This window comes from Haliotis rufescens, unplaced genomic scaffold (genome assembly GCF_023055435.1).
Source record: "Haliotis rufescens isolate VD_foot unplaced genomic scaffold, xgHalRufe1.0.p SCAF_6, whole genome shotgun sequence".
In the NCBI taxonomy this organism is placed as follows: Eukaryota; Metazoa; Mollusca; class Gastropoda; order Lepetellida; family Haliotidae; genus Haliotis; species Haliotis rufescens.
This window is the reverse complement of record NW_025964334.1, coordinates 20,979,930-20,992,818: the sequence shown is the minus strand read 5'-3', so window position 1 is coordinate 20,992,818 and position 12,889 is coordinate 20,979,930. Positions and strand designations below refer to the sequence as shown.

General features: G+C 38.8%; 1 protein-coding gene across 1 annotated transcript in view; it reads right to left on the bottom strand.

Moving 5' to 3' along the window:
• Positions 1 to 439: 439 nt before the first annotated feature.
• LOC124151326 (tetraspanin-19-like) overlaps positions 440 to 12,889 on the bottom strand; it is a 74,747-nt gene continuing 62,297 nt past the window's right edge. The window contains exons 6-7 of the mRNA XM_046523729.2: positions 10,268 to 10,351; positions 440 to 7,260 (exon numbers count right to left, since the gene is read on the bottom strand). Coding sequence (XP_046379685.1) covers positions 7,111 to 7,260; positions 10,268 to 10,351 — 234 coding nt within the window. The 3' untranslated portion in view covers positions 440 to 7,110. The remainder of the gene's footprint in view (positions 7,261 to 10,267; positions 10,352 to 12,889) is intronic.

Genomic DNA, 12,889 nt, shown 5'->3' with positions numbered 1-12,889 from the left:
TTATTTACCGATTCCTTCTACTCGTCAGTACATGAGCTTCCACAGATGTAATTCATTCTCCCATTTAACACATCTATTACCTATCAATAACTGAACATTATGACCATTGCTTTCAGCACAGTCAAGAATAAACAACCTTTATCTGTGAATTAACAAAAACATTTTTTTTATAAAAGACAAAAAAAAATATTTTGTTTACTGAGACAATAATGAGAAGTAAACAACTAGGAAACCAACATGAGGATATGTACAGTTATGTGTAACCATGGTAACAATTATATCATAAAACATGCAGTCATTGTAAACTCTATATAGTGGAATGATGTTAGCTGACTTCATACAACAATGCATATCAAATATGTCTCAAATATCTTTGTTTCTAGAGTAACAAGTAAGTGAAATTTATTACGTTGTTCATAGATAGTCATTATTTGTCAAGCCCTGGGATCTATGCATCTAAAACATGTCATACAGACACAAAGTTACACACATCAAAGAAATGTAAGTGCTACATGTGATGAGTGAGTGAGTATTGTTTTACACAACTTTTAGCAATATTCCAGCAATATCACGGCGGAGGACACCAGAAATGGGCTTCACACATTGTACCCATGTCAGGAATCGAACCCGGGTCTTCGTGACCGAACGCTTTAACCACTAGGCTACCTGACCGCCCCGCTACATATGAAGAGCAAAGTCAATTTCTAACATTCACAAGATCCTAAATATAACAGTGATTATCAGTGAATTCTAATTCTGCCATGTTTTGCACGTTGTATATCCAGAAATGTCATAACTCACCCAAATGTATGTCTACATCCCACAATACAAAACAACTTCAACTCAGTAGAAACAGCAGTATTTAAGTCAAATGTAGCACATAGTTGTCGCATGTTGTTTTGCAAGCAATAATACTGATACCACTTTTTTATGCTATATTTCAGGGCGGTTGGGTAGCCCAGTGGTTAAAGCGTTCGCTTGTCACGCCGAAGTCCCGGGTTTGATTCCCAACATGGGTACATAGTGTGAAGCCCATTTCTGGTGTCCCCTGCCGTGATATTGCTGGAATATTGCTAAAAGCGTAAAACCATACTCACTCACTCACTTATGCTATATTTCAAATAGATCCTAGGGCTTGTTTTCCTAATGAAAGGTGTTAAGTTAACAAATCAGAGCCCAATTTCAACAAGATGTTGTAGCAATATGAATGCCATGATTGCTTTCGGGAATGACGCCATGAATTCCATGTTATCAAGGTTGTCTTAAAAGAATTTAAACCTACTTTGAAAACTGAAACATAGATACTTGTGACAAATAATGTTAACATAAGCAAATTAATATCACTCAAAAGCTTTAAGACAATATACAAACTATCAGTTTCTAACAATGCACCATTATCAACAGCTGAGGGTGGATAATGGGTCGGGTCGGGTCAGTGAGGGCTGGGTGGTTGGTATTGCTGTTAACTGAAGCAAGTTATGTCTGCAGTCTAAAGATAGGGTTCATAATTATGGCATAAATATTATTATTTGAAAGAGAAGTAACACGTTAAAAGTGAGATCACTCATTAAAAGAGCAGTAATTGATGAGAAGAGGAGAAAACACAATTAGAGAAGTTACAGGTATCAGGAGGCTGGTGAAAAGAGAGGTAACTAAGGGAGATAAGAAGGCTGATAGAAGGGAGATAACTCAGTAGATAGAAGCCACCCAGCTGGTAAAGGGAGATAACTGTATAGTGTTTCTGACTGGTGCACAATATCCACCCACCATTCCTCATATTGCTGTGGACAGCCAATGGTACAGTCGGGTCAAAATAACAGTAGAGATTGACAAGCAACATTGAATTTGTACATTATATCAAAACCATTCCAAGTACTCAGGACATTGACCGAAGGAATTATGTTTGTGGATTTTTGGCCCCAAAATTAAGGTTTGCAGGTCAAAATATATTTCTTCTAAATTCCAATTTCAATTATTTATTTCTCTCGTGAATCGTAATTTGTTTTGAAGTGTTAAAATGAATATAAATTTTCAACAGTTTTAATGATCGTATTTTAAATGTGTTAATATTGATAGCAACAGTAAATGAGTAGTTGTATTTACATTTTACTTAATTCTGGTCAGCGGAATATAAAACCAAATGCTTTTTATTTATTATTTTTTCACATTTCGCTCTTTTGGATTCAGCAGAAACATGTGGCCTTAATTGTGTTTAACCCTTAACCCAGAGCTATCCTCACTATATGGCCAGGGTTGATCTTGGTCATGTCAGGAGAATGTCTTTGTTCGTGAAAAAGTGTAATCAGAAAGGTCAAAAGTCATCTCTCTAACTTAGAATGGGCAATCATTCTGTGGCAAGTGAGCTATCTTGCCCAAGACAAAAGTACAAAATGGGAAAATATCAGATTAAGATTCCATATCTGGACAAGAAACTTTACTACAAAAATAACAACTTGATATAAAATATGACACAACTTTGAGAAATGGTTTCAGTGAAAAACTTGAAATTTTACGTAATGTGAAGCAAGCCCAATTCAAACTTTAAATGCTGATTCGATGTGGGCTGTATTGAGCTTTGAAATTAATCAACACTTTTGGCCATGATATCAAAGCACCACAATAACAATTTGGTATTTCAAATAATGCCTCAAAAAGCTACATATGTTAACTAAATGATTCAAATTATTCAATATACACAAATAAAACTGTTCAGCACATAACTAGCTCTCTACATGAGCAATCATAGCAAGGCATTTGAGTTGCCTCCCTTGGACAACGCAATCCCAAATGGATCAGTCATTTTCATAACTAGAGCGTTTATAAAAGAAAGCTGAGCAAGCAATAAAGAAAATACAATTTGATTGAGATATAAAATGTACACAATATCATGGTTAGCGTATCAAAAGTACAAATCTTACACTGCCATCAATGACATATATAGGACATTATACAGTAATAAAACTATTATTTCTGTGTTTTAACATAGAACTTATCTACAGATCTAAGACCATGAACAGTCTAAAATGTTTCTCATCAATGTGCAAGTCCTCCAAAAAATGCTCACCATTTGTCAACAGGGTGATCAATATTTGTTGGTTTGATGGAAAAATAATTGGTTTGAATATGAATGTCCAGATTGCCCGGATCATAAATACATAGGATGAGTTGCGAGTTATCTTTTATGCCGACTGAGGACAGAGGACATAAAAGCCTCACCTGGTCATTTTGGAAATAAGTTTCTAATGAAAAACATGTTTTTCTGTCAAGACTTAAGTCTGTTTGAAATCATAGAAATCATTGTTTTAACGAAAACGAGTAACATCACTGCAAGTGTTAGTTTATCAATATTGAGAATGAAATTTTATACAACAGAAATGATACAATCTGCACCGTGTAGTAAGTTGTAGCAAGCACATAACACAAGGAAAAGCATTGCACAAACCCTGCTTCAAATGAATGAATCTGCCAAATGAGACCAAACACGCCACCCCTTCCCCGAAAACAGCTTATCATGTGTTAACACGTCACCCCTTCCCAGAAAACAGCTTATCATGTGTTAACACGCCACCACTTCCCAGAAAACAGCTTATCATGTGTTAACACGCCACCCCTTTCCAGAAAACAGCTTATCATGTGTTAACACGCCACCACTTCCCAGAAAACAGCTTATCATGTGTTAACATGCCACCCCATCCCAGAAAACAGCTTATCATGTGTTAACACACCACCCCATCCCAGAAAACAGCTTATCATGTGTTAACACGCCACCCGATCCCAGAAAACAGCTTATCATGTGTTAACACACCACCCCATCCCAGAAAACAGCTTATCATGTGTTAACACGCCACCCCTTCCCAGAAAACAGCTTATCATGTGTTAATATGCCACCCCATCCCAGAAAACAGCTTATCATGTGTTAATATGCCACCCCATCCCAGAAAACAGCTTATCATGTGTTAACACGCCACCCGATCCCAGAAAACAGCTTATCATGTGTTAACACGCCACCCCTTCCCAGAAAACAGCTTATCATGTGTTAACACGTCACCCCTTCCAAGAAAACAGCTTATCATGTGTTAACACATCCCCCCTTCCCAGAAAACAGCTTATCATGTGTTAACACGCCACCCCTTCCCAGAAAACAGCTTATCATGTGTTAACACGTCACCCCTTCCAAGAAAACAGCTTATCATGTGTTAACACATCCCCCCTTCCCAGAAAACAGCTTATCATGTGTTAACACGCCACCCCTTCCCAGAAAACAGCTTATCATGTGTTAACACGTCACCCCTTCCCAGAAAACAGCTTATCATGTGTTAACACATCCCCCCTTCCCAGAAAACAGCTTATCATGTGTTAACACGCCAACCCTTCCAAGAATACTTTTTGCAGAACAATTCCGAAGCGGACATTTTGTACTCAACTCTTGAAACTTACAGCGGGTACCTGGGTAGGGTCGGGAAATGGGGGTTGGGGTACCCGTGTGGTAAATTTGGACTCATTTCATCCTAATCACATCAGGTGCAGCAACAACAGGCTCACCCCACTCCATGTAGTGATGTTGGGAATACAACCCAGGTCTTTGGTGTTACAAGTGAATGTCCAAGTCTACCGGTAGTCAACCCAACTGCCCCTAAACAATACAGAGCTACTATTTGGGGATGAATTGAACAATTAAGAATGATTAACTTTAAAACAATTAATGTCGTTGTCTACAATGTCTTGTGAGTTCCTGAAGCTTACAGCAACCTCCATTCTTGCATCTTGTCTTCATGATCAGAGCAGTTGTCTCCCCTTGTCCATCAACACGATCGCTTGACAGACTGTCAGAATTCGATCGATCCAGTCAACAAATTTAACAACTTTAACATTTGTACATCATGATGTTTGGATTTCCATAATTTTCTGCTCTGAAGGACTGAAGTACTGAGAGCTATTTCTTCCTCTTTAGCAACTAAGTTACCATTAGATTTCACCTCATCTATGGATGTTACGTTTGCAATGCATAACCTCAAAATAATATATAAACTAAGAGATGATAAAACAGAAAAAAACTATTTTACCTTTTAACCTAAAAACAACATAAAAATATTAATGAATGTGTTGAAGTAAAGTTTTGAGAAATAAAATTATTTCAGTTGTCAAAACTTATAAAACAAGCTAAAACACTGAACTTAAAACAATCCTATACCTGAATATTAAACTAAGAAAACAGAACAACAAATAGTCACAAAATATTTTGCGTGACTGGTCTCATTTTGCCCCTCATAACTAAAAATACTGCTAACGTTTTAAAAAGAACATTGAATTTCTATTCCTAAAACCAATTAAAAGTCTGAAAAGAGTATTCCAGAGTGGAAACATTCTAATTTGAGCAAACATATGGTAAAAAAGGCTGGACTAAACTCCACAAGTCTTGTTTGTAGTGTGGAAGCCGAAGGTACCACATTTAAAGTCAAATTAAGGACAATAATGGACACACAATGTATATTATCTGCCAAAGAAATTGTTCAGTCCGATTATCTTGCTTTTATCAAAAATTACTTTCCATTCATTTAATATAATTTGATATCATTACTGATTAAGAAACAAGCTTTAGGGTGTATTTGTCTGCTTGTATTTAGCTGTATTGTCATCTATTCCCCAAGGGTAAGCAAATGTTCAAATAATCCAAAATATCACAATTGAAAAACATCTGGAAATAAATATGAAAATGCAAACAGTCCTAGTTTTTACTCTGCTAGATCTTTCAAACTCTGCTAGATCTTTCAAACTCTGCTAGAACTTTCAAACTCTGCTAGATCTTTCAAACTCCGCTAGAACTTTCAAAGATATAGAACATAACCTCACACTAAGAAAGGGTCTCTGAAGGTTAAGGGTACAAGAGCATGACCCTCCTCAATTACTGGGTTTAGAAATGGTTTAATTTGAACACACTATTGAGACAGAAATATTTCATACATCGACATCCAGAGAGTAGGAAACAAGTAATACTTATACCTATAACAAGAAAAGGTACTTGGATTTAATACAGCCTTCCTTTTCTCATATATCAAACTGAACCTGACTATCGCAGTGATTAAACTAAGCAGCAAAGCATTAGCTTATCAATATTTCTAAAAGAAAATATTCCATTACTTTACAGACAGTGTGATTGTAAGTGGCTGGTGTTAACACTTCAGGATTCAAAGGTGGGGCCAGAAGCGTAGAACATGTGGCCCTTACCAAGGACAAGCAACATCCACACAGTACACCTAGTATAGAGATTCTGCAAGTCCCAGTTCATTGTTGTCAAGATCACACAAATCTTTTTCCTTCAGTTATGTTATCAAAACTAATCAAAATCTACAGCGCAGCATGCTGGATGACATATATACATTATCAGGGCTGCAATGAAGAAAGTGTACGAGCCCTAACTGAGCATGAGTAACATCGGGATCAACCTCAATGAATATTCTTAATGTATGACCAGCAAACATATAGAACAAACTTAGCACATATATTACTCTTGTCGCCTGTTCTTTTCAGTTGGGGACATCTGAATTGATATTTGTCGCACTGAAAGGGTGTTTTTCTCACAGTTTCTTTCTTTATTCAACATCAGCAAAGCTAATGATCCGAGAATGACCACAAAGCCAAAAAGCGGACAAAGCTACACAAAAATTCAAAGGATCACTTAAAAAATTGGTGCCATTATTTTCTTTGAACAATAATTCAAAGATCAGCTGTCCTCGAATAATTAAACAAGCCCTTCAATGACCTCTTCAAGCTAAATGGATCAGGACATGAGAAAATTGTTTGCTTTCATCTTTCGGATAAGTTCTAAATGTTCTATGTTCAAATGACAGGAATATGTCTGGGTATGTCGAGGAAGCATGTCCATGTATGGTAAACATTTAACACCTTTATCATAATTGTTTCCAAAACATACATGCATTCCCCTCATCTTCACACAAACTTTGACATTGCGAGGATGATGAAGACTTTTTGGGAGAAATTTCCTCAATTATGCTCCTCCCAGACCAAACAGTGTGTGTGAGTTGCCCTGTTGTAGATGATTGACACAATGTGATCCAATGGCAGGTGTGATGTGATGGTGTGCGGGGTGGTCTATCTGTAGTAGTCACGGTAGTCGCCGCGGGAGGGGTAGGGGGACTTCTCCTGGTTGTGGGCCATGTCGTACACGATCTCCTCCGGCTGCGGGATGTACAGGCTGTTGAGCACCTTCAGCAGGCAGGAGATGAGGATCAGGGTCACGACCTGTGGAGATAGTGGTAGATACTGAACTGTGGTACCGGTAGATACACAGCTGATAACAGATGTAGAACCGTGGAGTAACGGTAGATACACAGCTGATAACAGATGTAGAACTGTGGAGTAACGGTAGATACAGAGGAGATAACAGATGTTGAACTGTGGAGTAAGGGTAGATACAGAACTGGAGTAACGGTAGATACAGAGGTGATAACAGATGTAGAACTGTGGAGTAAGGGTAGATACAGATCTGGAGTAACGGTAGATACAGAGCTGGAGTAACGTAGATACAGAGGTGATAACAGATGTTGAACTGTGGAGATAAGGGTAGATACAGAGGTGATAACAGATGTAGAACTGTGGAGTAAGGGTAGATACAGAGGTGATAACAGATGTAGAACTGTAGAGTAATGGTAGATACAGAGGTGATAACAGATGTAGAACTGTGGAGTAACGGTAGATACAGAGCTGATAACAGATGTAGAACTGTGGAGTAACAGTAGATACAGAGCTGATAACAGATGTAGAACTGTGGAGTAAGGGTAGATACAGAGGTGATAACAGATGTAGAACTGTGGAGTAATGGTAGATACAGAGGTGATAACAGATGTAGAACTGTAGAGTAATGGTAGATACAGAGCTGATAACAGATGTAGAACTGTGGAGTAATGGTAGATACAGAGGTGATAACAGATGTAGAACTGTGGAGTAACGGTAGATACAGAGCTGATAACAGATGTAGAACTGTGGAGTAACGGTAGATACAGAGGTGACAAACAGATGTAGAACTGTGGAGTAACGGTAGATATAGAGGAGATAACAGATGTAGAACTGTGGAGTAATGGTAGATGCAGAGGTGATAACCGATGTAGAACTGTGGAGTAACGGTAGATATAGAGGAGATAACAGATGTAGAACTGTGGCAATAAGGGTAGATACGGAGCTGATAACAGATGTAGAACTGTGGAGTAATAGTAGATACAGAGGTGATAACAGATGTAGAACTGTGGAGTAACGGTAGATACAGAGCTGATAACAGATGTAGAACTGTGGAGATAAGGGTAGATACAGAGGTGATAACAGATGTAGAACTGTGGAGTAACGGTAGATACAGAGGTGATAACAGATGTAGAACTGTAGAGTAATGGTAGATACAGAGCTGATAACAGATGTAGAACTGTGGAGTAACGGTAGATACAGAGGTGATAACAGATGTAGAACTGTGGAGATAAGGGTAGATACAGAGGTGATAACAGATGTAGAACTGTGGAGTAATGGTAGATGCAGAGGTGATAACCGATGTAGAACTGTGGAGTAACGGTAGATATAGAGGAGATAACAGATGTAGAACTGTGGCAATAAGGGTAGATACGGAGCTGATAACAGATGTAGAACTGTGGAGTAATAGTAGATACAGAGGTGATAACAGATGTAGAACTGTGGAGTAACGGTAGATACAGAGCTGATAACAGATGTAGAACTGTGGAGATAAGGGTAGATACAGAGGTGATAACAGATGTAGAACTGTGGAGTAACGGTAGATACAGAGGTGATAACAGATGTAGAACTGTAGAGTAATGGTAGATACAGAGCTGATAACAGATGTAGAACTGTGGAGTAACGGTAGATACAGAGGTGATAACAGATGTAGAACTGTGGAGATAAGGGTAGATACAGAGGTGATAACAGATGTAGAACTGTGGAGTAACGGTAGATACAGAGGTGATAACAGATGTAGAACTGTAGAGTAATGGTAGATACAGAGCTGATAACAGATGTAGAACTGTGGAGTAATAGTAGATACAGAGGTGATAACAGATGTAGAACTGTGGAGTAACGGTAGATACAGAGCTGATAACAGATGTAGAACTGTGGAGATAAGGGTAGATACAGAGGTGATAACAGATGTAGAACTGTGGAGTAACGGTAGATACAGAGGTGATAACAGATGTAGAACTGTGGAGTAACGGTAGATACAGAGGTTATAACAGATGTAGAACTGTGGAGTAACAGTGGATATAGAGGAGATAACAGATGTAGAACTGTGGAGTAATGGTAGATACAGAGGTGATAACAGATGTAGAACTGTGGAGTAACGGTAGATATAGAGGAGATAACAGATGTAGAACTGTGGAGTAACGGTAGATACAGAGGTGATAACAGATGTAGAACTGTAGAGTAATGGTAGATACAGAGCTGATAACAGATGTAGAACTGTGGAGTAATAGTAGATACAGAGGTGATAACAGATGTAGAACTGTGGAGTAAGGGTAGATACAGAGCTGATAACAGATGTAGAACTGTGGAGATAAGGGTAGATACAGAGGTGATAACAGATGTAGAACTGTGGAGTAACGGTAGATACAGAGGTGATAACAGATGTAGAACTGTGGAGTAACGGTAGATACAGAGGTTATAACAGATGTAGAACTGTGGAGTAACAGTAGATATAGAGGAGATAACAGATGTAGAACTGTGGAGTAATGGTAGATGCAGAGGTGATAACAGATGTAGAACTGTGGAGTAACGGTAGATATAGAGGAGATAACAGATGTAGAACTGTGGCAATAAGGGTAGATACGGAGCTGATAACAGATGTAGAACTGTGGAGTAATAGTACATACAGAGGTGATAACAGATGTAGAACTGTGGAGTAACGGTAGATACAGAGGTGATAACAGATGTAGAACTGTGGAGTAACGGTAGATACAGAGGTGATAACAGATGTAGAACTGTGGAGTAAAAGTAGATACAGAGCTGATAACAGATGTAGAACTGTGGAGTAACGGTAGATACAGAGCTGATAACAGATGTAGAACTGTGGAGATAAGGGTAGATACACAGCTGTGTAGAACTATGGAACTAATGGTCAGAGAAAGTCATGTAGCAGTCATCTATAGAAAATATTTCTATATATTTTTCTTATAATAGTGAAAAACTCTGAAATCATGGCTTAAACTTTGAAGCTATGTTCAAGTCTGAAAATATGTAAAATCATCAAAACCCAGCTTACCTCAATAACAAATGTTGCTATGCCAATCCCAACTACAGTGTAGATGTGATCGGAGAAGAAAGTCGAGAGGGCTTTGCCACAACCCTGTAAGTAAAAGTAAACTTGCTAGTCAGAGACAAGTAATAGTGTTATATGTCACAGCCAGCAATATTATAGCTACATCATATCTACCTGTAAACATGCATGAAATACTCATATCCCGCCTATATGATATGTCAGGTTGTGTGCCAGGCAAGAAATATTGTACGGTTTTCAAGATCTCCGGAGAGAAACGGGCACCACAGTCATTTTCAGTAGAAGTCAAAGTTGTTGGAATGGTAACTCGAAAACTAAATTTTTTAAAAAGCCCAAACTATCAAAAGGCACCAGTTCACCACTAGACCTATCTATGTGCCAAGTTTGGTTAACATATCTCTCATGGTTTTTGAGTTCTGCTCTGGAAACAAAACCTGACGGACAGCACCCATTCCTATAAATATCTTCCACTTCGTGGTGGGGAATAATAACTACCGTATTCAACATAATAAGCGCCCAGGGCGCTCTTAAAATTAGGAATAGGGGGTTCTTATTAGAAAATTATTTTGGTGAAAAAAAACAGTTAAAAGATCATAAATTTCGTTGATTATGCAGACAGCCTGAATAATATAACATGACAAACATATTTTTCCAGAATTTAATTGCCCGTAATTAAGGGTGCATATAACACAGGAGTGTGTATTATACATGAATAAATAAGTCTTGTGTACATTGATCAATCGGAAGGGGGGGAAATTGGGATTGTTCACTAGCCAATATATTAGCAAATATCACTGTGGGTGCTTATTAGAGCCGGGCGCTTATTACGTCGAATATGGTAAGTCAGGACCAGATACACCAGGCTGGATAGTGTAAGGCATCGATTCATTCTATGACTTAAAGACACATAATTAGCATGTATCTTTTGGTGGTTATTCATCCATCTAATCACAGGGTTAGAATAGGTCCCCAACAATTATGCATGACATTCAAGGCAACTTAATGGATCGCGTTGTCAGGCTTGGTGATTGTATGTCATCATACATGGACGACATGGGACATTGCTGATAATTTTATCAACACCGGTCTGTCTGGCTATTTACATGCTGCTGTATACAGCAGGAATATTGCCGAGTGCAGCCAGTCAGGGCTGGGTTGGTTGGTTGGTTGGTAAACGCCGCACTCAGCAATATTGGGGCGGTCGGGTAGCCTTGTGGTTAAAGCGTTCGCTCATCACGCCAAAGACCCGGGGTCGATTCCCGACATGGGTACAATGTGTGAAGCCCATTTCTGGTGTCCCCCGCCGTGATATTTCTGGAATATTGCTAAAAGCTGCGTAAAACCATACTCACTCACTCACGCAGCAATATTCCAGCTATATGACAGCGGTCTGTAAATAATCAAGTCTGGACCAGACAATCCAGTGATTGATATCATGAGCATCGATCCACGCAATTGGGATCGGTGACATGTATCAACCAAGTCAGCGAGCCTGACCACCCGATCCCTTTTACGACAAGCATAGTCACCTTTTACGGCAAGCATGGGTTGCTGAAGACCTATTCTACCCCGGAATCTTCACGGGACGTCTGGGCAAACCAGTGGTTCATAGCATTAACACAGATCCCTGATGTACAAGGACATAGAATCAGTCAGTCAAACATTGTGACCATCTGACCCATCTGACCATCATCCTTAAATCAGATGTACTGTGGATTTCTTCTGCCCTGAAGTCCTGCTATCAGCTATCAGATGCAAAGAACAAGCTTATTCATGATGTCAAACCCTGTATTGTCTGCTCCATATTGACTATTTACAGACAGACGTGTCATACAGCCAGAACATTGCTGGTGTCTTAAATTAACTTCAAATTAATATATAGCGAGTGATTTGGGGGCCTTTGATTGGTTAACCAAGCAATTTGTTACACACTCATATTTCCATAAACCAAAAATAGGCCAAGCCTACTAATGGACAACTGTTTCCTGACTGGCCAATAATAGAATGGGCGAGGCTTGTGTTGCATTATCACGCCCAATCATGTCACGGATCGTGCCTTGGTTTCTTTGTGTTATTGATTAAATAAGCATTCGTAATCGTACAAACAGATGTGTACACTTTGTGTAAATCACTAACATGGATTTACACAATATGCACACAGGTTTCTACGCAAATACCTTCATAAACGCAAAAACAAAGATTGAAGTCTAATTGTCTCCACTATACCATTACATTGCCATAACCCTTAATTTGTAATACTCCAGTTATCTCCCTTTGGTCACTTCAATGCAATGAAGAGAGTATATAGCAAAGGAATTTTGTATTCTTTGTTTGTTTTATTTGTGGTGTAAAGCCGCACAAAGTATTATTCCAGCTATATGACGGCGGTCGGTAAATCATCAAATCTGGGTCAGACAATCCAGTGATTGACATCATGAACATTGATCCACGTAACTGGGATACGATGACATGCATCAAAAAGTCAGCGAGCCTGACCACCCAATCCCGTTAGTCGCCTCTTACGACAAGCTTAGTCGCCTTTTATGGCAAGCATGGGTTGCTGAAGACCTATTCTAGCCTGGATCTTCAGGAATTTTGTATGCAATA